The 14,948-nt window shown below is 36.7% G+C and overlaps 1 protein-coding gene across 1 annotated transcript in view; it reads right to left on the bottom strand.

The window, feature by feature from the left end:
- KCNH7 (potassium voltage-gated channel subfamily H member 7) overlaps positions 1-14,268 on the bottom strand; it is a 141,312-nt gene extending 127,044 nt beyond the window's left edge. Inside the window, exons 1-2 of the mRNA XM_049615587.1 lie at positions 14,075-14,268; positions 5,436-5,864 (exon numbers count right to left, since the gene is read on the bottom strand). Of these exons, the coding sequence (XP_049471544.1) occupies positions 5,436-5,739 (304 nt within the window). The 5' untranslated portion in view covers positions 5,740-5,864; positions 14,075-14,268. The remainder of the gene's footprint in view (positions 1-5,435; positions 5,865-14,074) is intronic.
- Between the last annotated feature and the right edge of the window lie 680 nt (positions 14,269-14,948).

Raw genomic sequence — 14,948 nt, 5'->3', positions numbered from 1 at the left:
GAAAAAACAGAGGTGAATTTCAAATTTTTAGTCAAATCCAGACTTTTCCAGAGGTACTGCCCACTTAAACTTTAACCTACAGTACCTATAGGTCATGCCAGTGATTTCAGACTAATATAGGACACAATTAAAAATGACTGAAATGTAATATAGAAAAATAGAAAATGACCATCATGCATGTACAGTTTACTACTACAGTAAGCTTAAAACCATACCCCCTGCCATCCAGGAACGTGAAACTAGTTTTAAGGAAACAAAAGAGGAACAAGTGAAGAGATACTGTCATGTAGCACTTTGATTACTTTATTTAATCTTGCACTCAAAACCTTTTTGGGGCTGAAACAGGCTGATGTGCCTCTTTCATACTGGAATGTATTTAGCTTAATATTTGTTTCTTTCCAAATGGTTTAAATATTTAGGAAGTGTTCATTGTCAACCTAGGCTTATACTTGCAAGAAAAAGGAGTTCAGAATCATTTTGGTGCCACAGGTGAGAAAGTAACAATGTCTCCAACAAAATCAAGCCACGATATCTCCACCAGGCACCTGGACCAGCTAAGGGCAGCATGATGTTGCATTGAACAGGGCATACAGCAGGCAAGTGAACATGCCAAGTAAAGGGGCTCTTTGAGCATCAGATGATGAAATTTGAGTTCGTACATTACCTTTGACATTGCGACCATTGTCTGTTTTGAGCACATAAGGGTAAAAAAAAGAAAGAAATATAAAAAGAAGACTAAAATTATGTTATATACACTGAATTACAATCAGAGTAAACAGGATGTGATGATTGAAAATTGTATCTTTGAAATTAGCATTTTGTATTATTCAACCAAGTAAAATGCATATACCAAAAATAATATCTGCCATCATAAGCATGCACGTTCAAGTATGTGAATAATTTATCTCATTTATTTTAACTGGATTCCAAGATGGGTATCTTTTATAATTACGACACTTTGGAGAAGGCATCTCCAGCTGTCTGCAGTTGTGATAAAAACTTTCAGTCTTGTCAGAAGCCAATTTTAGTGTCCCTTCAACCGTCATTTACAAGAAAGACTGCACAACATTCGGTATGTTAAGTAATTGTTTTTTCATATGGTTTAACCTAGAAAATTAAGACAACAGCTTACCTTAATAAACCAACTTGTGTCACTAATCAGAATTCTATTAATTGCCACTCCCACAAATGTTCTTCGATGCATATTTTGAAAACACCAAATAGTGCTCAAAGAATAATTCTTAGGCAAAAATAATTGTAAGAAATCAGTGAAAGATTTGACTTTTAAAAGTAATGTGAGATTTGTAAGTCTATGTTGTCACAATGCACTCAGTGTAATACCTAAAATATTTAAGAACTTCATTTATATTAAGATGGGCTGTTTTCAAATCTCAGAACAAAGTGTTTTCAGATTTGAGATTAGCAACCTGACCCTTCGATGCATATTTGCTAGTAACAAAATCTGCATTACTAGTTTTGAAACAAACACGCTTAAAAGAAATGAAGTCATGTCAAAACCATACAAATATATCCAAGATTTGAAAAATCTGTTCAACATTTGTTGACATGTACAGTAATGCTGTGCATATTTAAAATCTTGGGATACATCATAATTGTTTCAAAGTCTACAAGTGAAGCAATTTCAATAATGCGGTATATTGAACTGCTAGTGTAGACACTGGCTCACATAGAGATATGCAAAACTGTGACCTTACATGACAACTCTGCCTTCTTTGAGGGACCGTAAAAAAGCAAATATGGGTAGTGAAGAGACCTTGATTACATAGAATTAACTATCTCCATCAGAAGCTGGGCCCCCAAATCGTTAGTAAAGTAACAACTACTTATAAGTAGTTAAAAATTATAACAAACCTCGAAATTACAAAGATTTGCAAATTCCCAAAAAACTGACTAGAAGTTATATTATATGGTTAATGCTGCTTTGACATTCTAAGACAGAGCATGCAGTCTGTGCATTGGTGCTAGCTGAGACCTTGTTATTTGTCCGTGACAATATAACTGCAGAAATTAGAGTAAGCATCTAGAATCTTCTAGCAACTTGTCAGAGAAATTCTATGTCGGGTCAATCTAATAATAAAACAGTTAGGGCTTATATTTTCTATGTATTTTTTTTGAAAATTTCATTTTTCTAATAGTGCATTTTTCTTATATATACAAATGTATTGGTCTGTGATGGATTAGAAAAAATCCTGGTCCTTCACCATAAATGGTTTGAGAAGTAGAATTCTAAGGTACTTGGTAATATAGATTAAATAAAAGGATAATGTAAAACATTATGCACTATTATACTTGCAAATTATTTAAAGTTCTATAAAGATAGCCTATAAAGAAGGAAATTTCTCTTCTTGAATGAAGAAGCAATAATCTGAATTCAGAATCTGGTGCATGTGGGACTTAACCTGTTAACCAGTCACATGAATTCATAAAATTAAAATCAGTTTAAAAGAATTTTCATCATCATGTAGCATTGTGCATCAACTATACCCAAAGAAAAAATAAAAACTTTTAAAGTTTTCCATCTTCTTTTGTCAGCAGCTCAGTTTCTAAAATATATCAAATTATGTAGCCATAGGAAGTGTGGTTTCTTCTAGGCTAATCAGTGATTTTGTGGCTAAAAAAACTGTTCTAAAGCTGAACTATAAAATACCCTCTGAATTTATTCACCGATAACCAGACAACTGTAGCATCTGTAAGCAAGTGATACTTTTCTGGAAACTAACATAGCTTTGGTGTGGGAAGAAAATCCAGGATGTCCCCACTACTGAGTGTCCATGTATAGAACCTGAATTGAGAAATCCAGAAATGTGAAATCATCCTTTCCCATAATTGTATCAGCAACTATGTTTGAAATGAAGGCTACATAAAATGGAAGCAAATAAGGTGAAATCATGAAATCTGATCTAACCTCCTCAGCACCACTGTCAAATCATAGGCGAAGTCTATACCACACACTGATCATGTGCCATCTAATATGGAAGAATGGTATTAAGACTGTAACTCAGGTTCTAGGCAATAAGGCCAATTTCTGAAAAGCCAGGATGATTTCTAAAGATGCTTACACTAACGGGACGAACTAAGCAAAATGTATGTTAGTCATTTGAATCACCCTATTGGATTTATTAAATTTCGGCTATATGATTCATTGCTCATAGATCAAATTTCAGCAATTTCATTCAGTCAGGAGATATTGAGCATGCAATCACTCCATGGTATGGGGACTTAGATGACTATTCAGCTTGGAAATTGTCCTTGATTTTATTTTCCTTTTGACCTTCTTTAGACTACAGATTAAAAGGGATGTGCTACTGGCTTTTGTCCCATATATAGTTTCTCAAACCTATCTGTGGAAAACCCTTCTGTTTTTGTGATACTGATTTATCTCTTTTTGAATTCTTCCTGGAAATTCTGCCTTCTGAATTCTCTTCTGCCTTCTCATCTTCACTGCGGCCTTTAAATAAAGACCCCCACATGATTCAAGTATTATGGAATATAATCATTTTCTGTTGTGCGTGGTTTTGAAACATAGTTCGGGAGCATGGTCCTCTCAGTGTGGCACCAACACTTATTGAGTTCTTGCCATGAGACAGGCGATTGTGTTGGATACTAAGGGTGCCAAGCACACTATGCCCCAGCTCCTGTGATGGGGGAGCTCACAGAAGCATACTTACGGCTTTGTGTATCCCGCAGAAATGACAGACTTCTAATGTGGAATAAAGGTAGAATGTAATAAATGCTATCATAATGTGCAAATGCTGCTTTGCACATTAGGGTGTAAAATCATTGAGTTCTTTTGGTTTGGGAAGGGGAAATGGGCCCTGAGGACTGTGAGTGGCAGGATGAGGAGGAACAAAGTAGAGAACAGATATTCCTGGCAGAACAAACTAATGAAGCAAAACAATGTGTGATGCATGTTTGGGAAAAAGCAATTACCTTTGTGCAGGTTTATACATAGTAGGGGAAGGAGTCCTGCAGAAGCTGGAAGGAAGGCTTGAAAAAGAACTGTGGCCAGCTGGCAAAGTGCCTAGTACCCTACATTAAGAGCCCAGTGATCAGATGCATGTTTTAAGAAGAAAACTCACAAAAGCAGCAGTGATGATGGGAACGCACAGACATGGATACCACAGAACAATGGGCCGCTCAGGAACCTGAACTGCGGGATTTAGAAAAGTGGGACTGATATATCCATTCAACAGGTACTCTGAATCTCCGAGCCTCGGGGAAAGCTCGTTGAGTCCGCAGACTCAACACAGGAAAACACTACCACAGGAAAACACTGAGTGGTGGACTGTGGGCTCTGGAGAAAGGTGGTCCTGGGTATGCAAGCCGGCTCCGGAACTCTTTAACCTTGGAGGAGTCATATATTTAGCATATCTAAGCCCCACTTACCTCATCTTTAAATGGGGCTTAGCAATAATTCCTAACTCACAGAGTTGTAAGAATTAAATCACTTCATGTGTGTCAAACATTTTCAATGCCTCAACACATAGAAAATACTCAGTAAAAGTTGGCCATCATCATGTTAATGATGATTTTTTTTGTCGCTGTCTTTTTAAAAAAATATATTTATTTATCTTTTTGGGGGGAGAAAGCGCAAGTGGGGGAGGGGTAGAGAAAGGGGGGCAGAGGATCCGAAGCAGGCTCTAAGCTGACAGGCTGACAGCAGTGAGCCCGATGTGGGGCTCGAACTCACAAACAGTGAGATCATGACCTGAGCCTAAGTCCTAAGCTCAACTGACTGAGCCACCCACGTGCCCCTGTCATGGTCTTTTGAGCATTGCTGCTTTCACTACCGGCTAATGTAAGAATGTGAACACAAAGAGGCCAGGGAAAAAGAAATGAATTCTAACTTGTTCTGACTTTGGTTTTCAAGTTTGGTCTTCCAATACTTTCAGGGATTACTTTTTCTCTCTAAACCTTTCCCCTTCTTCCTTCCTACCCCATCCCTACCCAATCAGTTTATAGCTTTCTGATTGGTTGCTACACCACATTTTACACACCTCTTTCTTTGGAAAGATTTGGTTAATAAAAGAGTCCTGTGAAGGCACATCACTCCTGCTCAGAGCTTGACTATTTACTAAATGCAGCAAAATTAATTATGCTTGAGATGATAGTGTCATCACCTAAGCACATCTTATATTAAGTATTAATTAACACTCCATAAAGTCGGCAGATAGCGGTTATCATACCATTTCAGAAACACAGAAAAGAAGCCAGAAGAAACCAAATTATTCACTAGGGTTCAAAGAGGAAAATCAGTAACACTTCCGGATATAAAATTCATAATTTGTAATTGCTGTAATTTACTCACATTTCTTCCCCCAAGGCATAGGCATTAATGTCAAAATTAAAAACCATGGAAATTACCTTTCATTACCCATTAATATATGTTTCCATATTTAAAAAAAAAAACATACCTTCACTGGCATGTCGGTCTCTAAATATGTTCTTGGGGTGGACACTGAATCCTTCTATATCATGAACCGAAGAAGCCCTCCGTATACTACAAATGCTTTCCTTCGATCTGGAATGAGTCAGCTGGGAACTTGACTGCAGCATGTCAGGGTACAGTCGGTCCCATTGCCTTTTGGGAGAGGAATGGTCAAGAGGTCCCGATATATTCACCAAAGGGGAACATTTGCTGGGCTGTATCAAGGCTTTTGTATCATCTGCTTCAGAAGGGCTGCAGCTCTCTTTTGTAGGAGACTTGAAGTGCTTCATGGCTACTGAATCATCGCTGTGTTTAGATGAGTCAATTACTACCACATCCGGGTCTTCTTGTGGTAAGGACTGCTTTCTGTAAGTGAGAACTCTCAGACCAGGGAATTTGAACCCAAAAAGTTTCCCTACAAGTGGAGACAGGAAAAAAGAAACACATTATAAGACAAATATATAGATATATACAATCCATATACACATCCATATATACATATATATACTATATATGTACAAGACATATCCCTTAAGAAAAACAAACAAATGAACATCGTTGACTCATATTTAATACCATGTAATAAGATTTATTAATCAATACTGAATTAAGTCATTCACAGTTGGAATGAGAGATATTGTCGAAAATTTCTGAGACTAATTACCATAAAAGCAGTAAGAAAATAATAAAAGAACGTTGTCATGTTTCTGATGGTTAAACAGATATACTCCACTGACATGAAAGCATTACTTGGATGACATGACTTTTTTTGTTTCAATAAATTAAAGACATATTATACATTATTGCATATAATATATTGTTAAAAACACTATACATCCATTTTTAAGGGATTTGGGGGAATTTTACGGGAATTTGAAGGGTAGAATACAGTTTGGAAAGGAAAAGAAGGGATGGGACACCATAGGCAAAAGGGAGGGTACTGGAAATATTATAGTGCATATGTGTGGAGTGGAGGATAGGGGGTGATTGTACTGGAAGAAGGGAGGGAATGAGGTGGGGATAAGAAGTTGGCCTGACATATCCAGAAGGCTTGTATTAGACAATACTGTGACTCATGTGTGGATTAGAAAAACAGGGTCAGCTGTTTATGAAAACATTCCTCATTCCATTGGAAAATCTTTAAAGGCTTTACGTTTCAGACAGAGATGTAAAGATAAGAATTTCTCTTTCCTGATATATATATTTTTTTGTTTTTCCAAAATATGAGAATATGGCATGAAATGTTATCCTTATCTCAGTGGATGAGGCTTAAAAGGACAACCAAGTATAAACATTCAAAGGTGAGTTTTAAAATTAAAATATTAGCTAATAAATGCATAAACTCACTGGCAGTAAGAATGCAAATCAAAACAAAAGCATGTCATTTTCCACTCTTTAATTTAGCAGTTAATTGGAAAAAACAAACAAACAGATAACATGTAGTGATGGCAAAAAATGCTGGTGAGCATTCTGGCACTTTGATGGTGGGATTGCAAATTGCTACAAATTATTTCAAAAATCATTGTGCAATATCTATTAAAATGAAAACATACTTTTCATTTGACTCAGGAATCCCAATAATAGGATAGTACAAAGGCACAGAAATAAGACACAGCCTGGATATCCATTAGAAGGACAATGATTGAATAAATTATGACCTTTTTATACTTTGGAATCTTATAATGCTCTTTAAAAACCATATATATATATATACATATATATATATATAATATGTATATATATACACATATATTTTTATTAGAATTAGAAGTTTATTAAAATAAAAGTGTTAAGTGAAAAAGAGTTTCAGTTTAATGTTTGTGACATTTCATTAAAAATAATAAAAGACTTTATTTGTCTGTAGAAGTAGTATAGCAATAGAGAAAGATGTGGAAGAACACACATCAGACCCGTAATGTTGACTGGCTAAGTGGGTTTGGAAGCAGAAGGTAATGTATTGAATTCTTTTGTATATATTTTTATTGTTTGTTACATCAAGCATCCATGCATTCCTTATAAACTTTTAAAAAACTGATGAGGTAAAACTTTTACTTCTAAAGAATGAAGAGATAAGACATAGCCTCCAAACAATATTGTGTAATTCAAAGCTTGTCTAAGTATTGTCTATGAGAAAACACAGAGTTTCTAATCTCCATTGCTAGTGCAGTGGTCTATGTTCAAATCGCCTGATGGCTTGACAATTACACATTGCTCTTCTAGTCAATCATTTGGAGTCTTTGGGCTACGATATTATCTACCTTATATTCTTTAGGTGTCATGGGCACCATTATTTTTAATACATTTATTATGAACTTTCCCTCAGTCATAGGATGGTTTTAAAACATGGAAGAACACTTCCAAAACTCATGGATTTTTCTGTATTTTATTTAAATAATTACTCTTAATTACTCTTCCAGTAAATGTCTTACCTATACACATAGTTTCCATTCCATATTTATTTAATCCAATGATTCATAACTACATCTCCAGGCCAGACCTTTTCTCTTAGTTCCAAACCTGCATATCGATTGGCCTCATTGACATCTTCACTTAGAAGTCTTAAAAAGACACCTCAAAATTCCATAGCAAATCCAATCTCATGATCCATCTGTCCAATTCTAGCCCTTCTTCTCTGATTAACATTTCTCTTTTCCAGTGGACTGTAGGCCTCATGAGGGCAGGGACCCTGTCTATTTTGCTTACCAAATCCTACCTCTGACAGAATGCCTGAGCATGGTAAATGAATTTCTATCATCTATAAACAGATCCTAAACTGACAATGTGCTTCAATTCTGAATGTGGAAAACTAAGATACTTAATTACTCTGGCCAACTTAATTGGATAATCCTAGCCTTCTGGAATTGTATTGACCCATGTTTACCAAAAATGATTGATTGAGTGGAACTCAATAGCTCATGGAAATGATGAACTCTATACCCTGCCCTTTATACCCGATTCCAACTCTACTTCTTAATTTTACCTTTTTCAGAGGTAGAATTGCTACCATTCTGGTTTTAGAACATAAGACAGAAGTGTTTTCAAATTCTTCATTTTATGTAAACAATTAATTACAGAAGATTTTAGAATTAAGTAGGCTACTTTATTATTTTTTTTAATGTTTATTTATTGTTGAGAGAGATAGAGCATTAGTTGGGGAGGGTCAGAGAGAGAGGAAGACACAGAATCCGAAGCAGGCTCCAGGCTCCGAGCTGTCAGCACAGAGCCCGACACAGAGCTCGAACTCAAGAACTATGAGATCATGACCTGAGCCGAAGTCGGATGCTTAACCGACTGAGCCACCCAGGCGCCCCAAGTAGGCTACTTTATTATTGTAAGCTTTCATTTGTGGGCTAGCAGTTAATAGTGTTAAATACAACTGTAATGTAATTTATCTTTCTGGTAAAAAAAACAAAAAACAAAAAAACATGACACAATGCACAGACAAAATCTAAATATGGTCCACTTTAAGTTCTGGATTAATAAATTGTAGGTGAGAGTAATCAATCTATGCAAATAAGATTAAATAACAGTGTACCAGAGTAACTGTTTTGCAAGCATTCCTACATAATTTTACCAACAACTCTTATATGCTCAAGTAAATTGCCAAGTTAAAAATCAGTGAACTGCATCGAAGTCACTTGATTAGTTTTTAATGCCCATGGAATTGACTTATAAAGCAGTTTACAAATCAATTCTGCAAGCTTATTACAATGCACTGAAGGTCAATGCATACTTTTATTCATTTTTCATCAGTTACATTACCCTCCTCCTTTAAAAACCATTCACTGTGTTTCTTAAATTAATGGCCACACAAGGCATTTAGCTTGCTCCTACAGTTTAGTCATATCCAAGGTGGTACAGATGGTCTTTTCTGCATCACTAGGTTAATATGACCATGTTATATTGTATTACAGATTTAGTTGTCTAACCGCAGCTCATCCGGAAAGAATACACATTGAGAATTTTGCTCAATGCTAGCACTTTTAGGCATGAAATATAAAGCATGGATGAGTATAATCCTGTCATGGTTCTTAACACTGAAAAATACCCTTATAAGTTAAGTCTCCATATTTTACCATATCTGCTTTCTAACTGGACAACTAAAATAGTACTATTTGGCCTTTCATCTATTAAATGTTTTATAAATCTGAAATAAGAATGACAGATTAGGAGTTTTTACACATTTTTTACACATTCTCCCAGTAATTATAAGTTTTAATAAACTGCTTACACAAACCTGATTTCGTTTAAATATACCATTTTCATCTAAGAAGTATCTAACATGCATGAATGAATGACTGCTACAAGGTCTTTCTCAGAACATGTCACTTTTATGAAGCTGTTAAATGTAATTTTGGAAGCTTCATCTTCATGTATCCTGTGTCATATTTAACTGAGAGCTTTTAACTTCTCACCCAAGTAGGTACACAGTTAATCAATTATCTTTCTCTTTAAAAAAGCCTGGAATTATGACTCCAATCGATACATGCAAAGATGTTAAACACTTGGCTCAAGGCCAAACAGGAAATCAGGGTAAAGTCAGAATAAAACAGCAACTTATTTTATTTAATTTCAGTTTTACCCAAGATTTGGTGGTTTCTTGGGCCATAAATATCCACCTGAGTATTTAATGAGAACAATAATTCTCCTCTAAATAAATGTAGATAAATGCATACACACAATTTTATTTATGACCTCTGAAAATGAATAACAAAGTTCCCTTCCCTCAACCAAAACCCTTCTTCTAACCTCCCCTAGGATTGCCTGGGATTAGTTGACTCTTAATATTCCTTTTCGTTCTGAGTTTCTTTGTTTATATATTTATGCTATTCATAGTTCCCACAAATTTATAATGATCACAGCTACATTTCTGCCCTATCTCCTGTGGTAATGGGTAATGGGACTTTAGAAAATAGTTGTACTAAACTTTTCCAAATGAAGAAGACCTCGTTAACCTGAACTGCTCTTTCTCTTTCCTTCTCTCTTATCCTGGGAGTTGGTTCTTATCTACTAGCATTTGGAAGGAAACAGTTTTTCTAATTTAGGAATGAATCTGGGAATATTAGAAATAACATTTCTTGCAGAAAAGCAAATATTTCCAAAAAGTCCTCCACATACTGCTAATCATTGAATTTCCTCACAATTGCCAATTCCCAGTCATTTCCTGGGTTCAGCTTCTCTTCATTGCTGCAAACTCTTAGAACTTTGATTACCTAATAATTTTACCAGGGGTGCCTGGGGGGCTCAGTCAGTTTAGCTGGTGACTCTTGATTTCTGCTCCTGATCCCAGGGTCATGGGGTTGAGCCCCACCTTGGGCTCTGTGCTGAGCATGGAACCTGCTTCATGTTCCCTCTCCTCTTGAATATATATTAAATATGTATTCTCTCTATCTTAAATATGTATTAAATATATTTAATATACTTATAGTATCAGAAACAACTTACTCTGGCTTGGTTCTGCTTAGTTGAATTATGGACTAAAAAGTAGAGAGAAACTTAAGTTCAAGCAGCCATGGAAACTAGAGAATATAGTAGGGTAAGGAAGGGACATGCTTGGTGGGGGTGGGAAATGGGGGATGTCGTGAAGACGATGAACAGAGATGTTTTCCTCTCACAAAGGAGTACAGGTAGCGGGAGGCTGGATCCCTGAGACGCGTCTTGTACCAAAGGTCTTTATGAGGAGTGTTCTCAGGAGATATGCCTGAGAAAAGGGATTAAGACAGGATTGGGTTAAACTCTCATGCAAATGCAAAGGAAGCTTCAGCCAGCCCTCCAGGGGGCTCAGGATCTAGAACAGCCCTGCAGAGTGATGCCACATTCAAGTCAGGGTATTGGTCTTTGTCTCCCAGCATCAGCCAGTCACCTGCTACAGCTACCCCACGAGAAGGTCCATAACCTGCGTAAGGCACTTCCCTGCCTTGGACCACAGTTGTCAGTGAGGAGCAGAGCTGTGCACACTCAGCAGCCAATATTCCCAGCTGCGAGGCTGTCCCAGGCCTGAGGAAGGTGTCTGGCTGAGTAGCACCGTGCCCACAGCGCAGAGCAAGAACGATAGCCATATTTTGGTCTGAAAAAAACTATAATCTGAATTAAGCCTACTATCAGCTATTATCACACCATAAGGATTTGTGAAGTACTGTTGATGTACCTCTCTAAAATCACTGTATTCACAACCTGGCACTTAAATTGGAAGCCTTAAAATCACCGTGAGATTTTCTCCAGCTAAATAGCTCCAGATGTGCAGAGAGACATGACTTTAATCTCTGAGTCAGAGAGAGCAACAGACTGAATCTGATGGGAGAAACAGGCAAGATAATTGACTTATCTGCCTTGTCTTTTTAGGCAGAAATTTCCATCGAGGCACCCTGCAAGGAGATGAATCTTTCCTACTCCCAAGTGTGTAATGAATATATGATGTTGCCCATAGGCTGCTAGAATAACGCATAATATTGTCAAAGAAGGCAGTAGGTGGCAGTTAGACTGGGAAAAAGGATCACTCAGTATGAACTCAGCGCTGACCTGATTAGCGGGTGACAAATGGGGCAGTGCAGCCAATGAAATCCTGATACTAGTGACAACAAAAGATCACCAGGGGGCCCATGGATCTAGTAAAGCCAAAGCTAAATGTAGGACCCTTTAAGGGAACAGAGATGGTCAGTAAGGCCTTGAAAAACTAACTCCTAGGGTGACAGATACCAAGAAAAAGCAGCAACGTACAATGAGGCAGTAAGTGTGAGACCAAATTGGAATCTTGAAGCAAGGCAAGTCCTGACCCAGTAGCGCATGGCGCACATGTGTGGAGGTGGGGGAAGTTAGTGCCGCAGTAGCAGCGAGAGCCATTACGGGAGCTGCAGCAGCAGCAAGAACTTCTGGAACAGGTTCACAAATGCTGATGATGTCTGAGATATACTGCTTCCAACCTGGCCAGGTCATCATGAAAGCCAAGAGGCAGAAAAGACAGGTTTGGGATAAGGGATATAAGGCAGAAAACAGGACAAGGTGGTGGACTGCTTTTAGCCACCCAAGGTTAAAATATCTCAGTGAAAAGGGATTGGAAATGAAAGCAAACACATCGGTAGTATATGTACCTAGTAAGGTTTCTATGTGATAAATACTTAATAAATCAATGTGTGTCTTATTAATACTGTTATTTTATTTCTCTCCAATAGATTTCTTCCTTTTCCAAATGCCATCAGAGAAGCCATTCAAACTGTGTGAATGTAATGACATTTAACCTAAATTGACCTGGGATGACCATACAGTCATCACATTGACAGGGACTCTCTTGATGGAGTATTCCAAACACAAATGGTACAGACACCAGCTACCCAAAGGCAGTATGACCAGAAACTGTCCCTGATTTGGATGTTGCTAGGTAACAAAATTTTCCAAATGATATGCACACGAGGAGTTTCTGGCATGGATATGTCGATTTAGACGGTCATTAGCATTCATTATTAATAAAGAGATAAAACATAATTTTTTTCAACTACCAGCAATTTTCCTGATCTCAAAAATATGTCTTTTGCCCAAATCCTAGAGGGGAAATGTAATATAAAGTTGATTGCAACCCGTGACGGAAATTTTCCTGGACTTCTTTCAGCAACCATGTCATAGTTCCTTTTTTATATCAAATTTAATCTTTGAAAAGAGGAAACTTGCAAACCCATGATAATAGTAAATATTAGTTACGTTGTAAAACCTTTAATTAAATTCATCTGAATAATAGATTGTTTCCATAGTAATGCTCACTGAGGGGGAAACTCTGTATTACTACTACAGCTCTTCATCTTTGAATTAAAGAATAACTTTCAGCTCCAATGGAGAATAGTAAAAACACTGCGAATACCCTTTTAGAAACCAGTATATAGAAAATTTCTTTGTTCTTTAACTTGAGGTCTGAAAACTGATATGCAAATTTGAGGGAGTAATGTAGCTATTCAGGCAAATATATATTTTATGTGTCAATGATTCAGAATATTGAGTCCAAAGCATACGAATACATTTTTAGTGGTTTAAATTAGTTAGATAATTGCTTAAATTACCAGCTGCATTTTGTGTGTATAGACTAAGCTGTTGTCAAAGCTTTTAGAGTAATTCAAACTTTTCTTTTAATAAGCACAAAAGTAGAAATTCTCCTTTGGTTCAGACAGTATGATTTTAATCATTTCAAAGATAATGGAATCTCCTTTGTCATACCTTAATAAGATTAAATTAGATTAAAAAGTTCACTTTTGAAAAGAGCTGTAAGAATAAGAGACTATAAAAACTTAACTTTATTATACTTTCACATTTAGTTTCACTTAAAATTTATCTTTATAGTTTTATGTAAACATTAATTAACATAGCCCAGTAGTTTTCAGATTTTAGCAGGTATCAGAATGACCTGAAGGGTTTGTTAAAACATAAACTGCCAAATTTCTGTGTCTCTGAATCAGTTGTTCTGATGTAAGGCCCAAGAATTTGCATTTCAAACATGTTGCAAGGTGATGCTGATGGACTTACCCTTGGGGAATCATTGACTAATGCCCATTCAGTAGGAAAATTAAAAATAAACCCTTAAATTACTCAATAAAAATAACTTATTCATTTTTTTAATTTTACAAATATGTATTCGATACTTACTATTTGCAAGAGGTTAGGGATGCATGGAAAGGAAAATAACATCCCTGCTATGTACTAGAGGTGAAGGTTTCTTGGCCACTTTAAATAAAGAAGGTGTTTTCCAGTTTTCTACAGACCTTACCCTTCTCTCTATTTTTATTCATGGCCTTTTTCAGTCCTTTATGCTACTTGTCGAGTAAGCAAATGAATATGACCAATGTTGTAGTAAATGCAGGCATGATGTCACAGAGGCAGGAACAGGTACATTTTTCTGGGTGAGTTCAGAACCTTGAACAGATGAAGAGTTCTTTGGAGCAAGCACCCTAGAGGGATGAAGGCATTCAAATAAAGGGGCTACCATGTTGTACAAACAAGGTGGTATAAAGCATGTTTCAAGGAACTACCACTGAAATATGGGATGTGATGGGGTGAAGGGATAGGACATAAAGCTAAAGAAGCATCACAGATCAAACCACAGGTGTTTTGTATAATACACAGGACTTTGGAGTTTTATATTGTTAGTAACAAAGAACCATTTAAAGGATATAAAAAGATGGGTATTATAATTTGATGTAAAATAGTGTGACATGTGATCCTGAAGCAAAGAGGCTGAAAGCAAGGATACCAGTTATGAGACCCTGCATCAGCCCAAGAAAGATGTGTTGTGGGCCTACTAGGCAATTACAGTGGGCTGTACAAGAGATAGCCACAAGGTGCACTTGACCGAATTTGATCACTTTCGTTGGGAGAAGAGATGATTAAAGATTAGCATAATCCCCATGTTTCCAGCTGTGGTGGCTTGGATGACACTGTTTGGGATGTATGAAGAGCGAGAGTTTTTGATGGAACGGATGGATGGTAACTGGAGATGGAAAGATAAGTCTTAACTTGAAAT

Source organism: Panthera uncia (genome assembly GCF_023721935.1).
Source record: "Panthera uncia isolate 11264 chromosome C1 unlocalized genomic scaffold, Puncia_PCG_1.0 HiC_scaffold_3, whole genome shotgun sequence".
Classification (NCBI taxonomy): Eukaryota; Metazoa; Chordata; class Mammalia; order Carnivora; family Felidae; genus Panthera; species Panthera uncia.
This window is presented reverse-complemented; position numbering and strand designations above follow the sequence as displayed.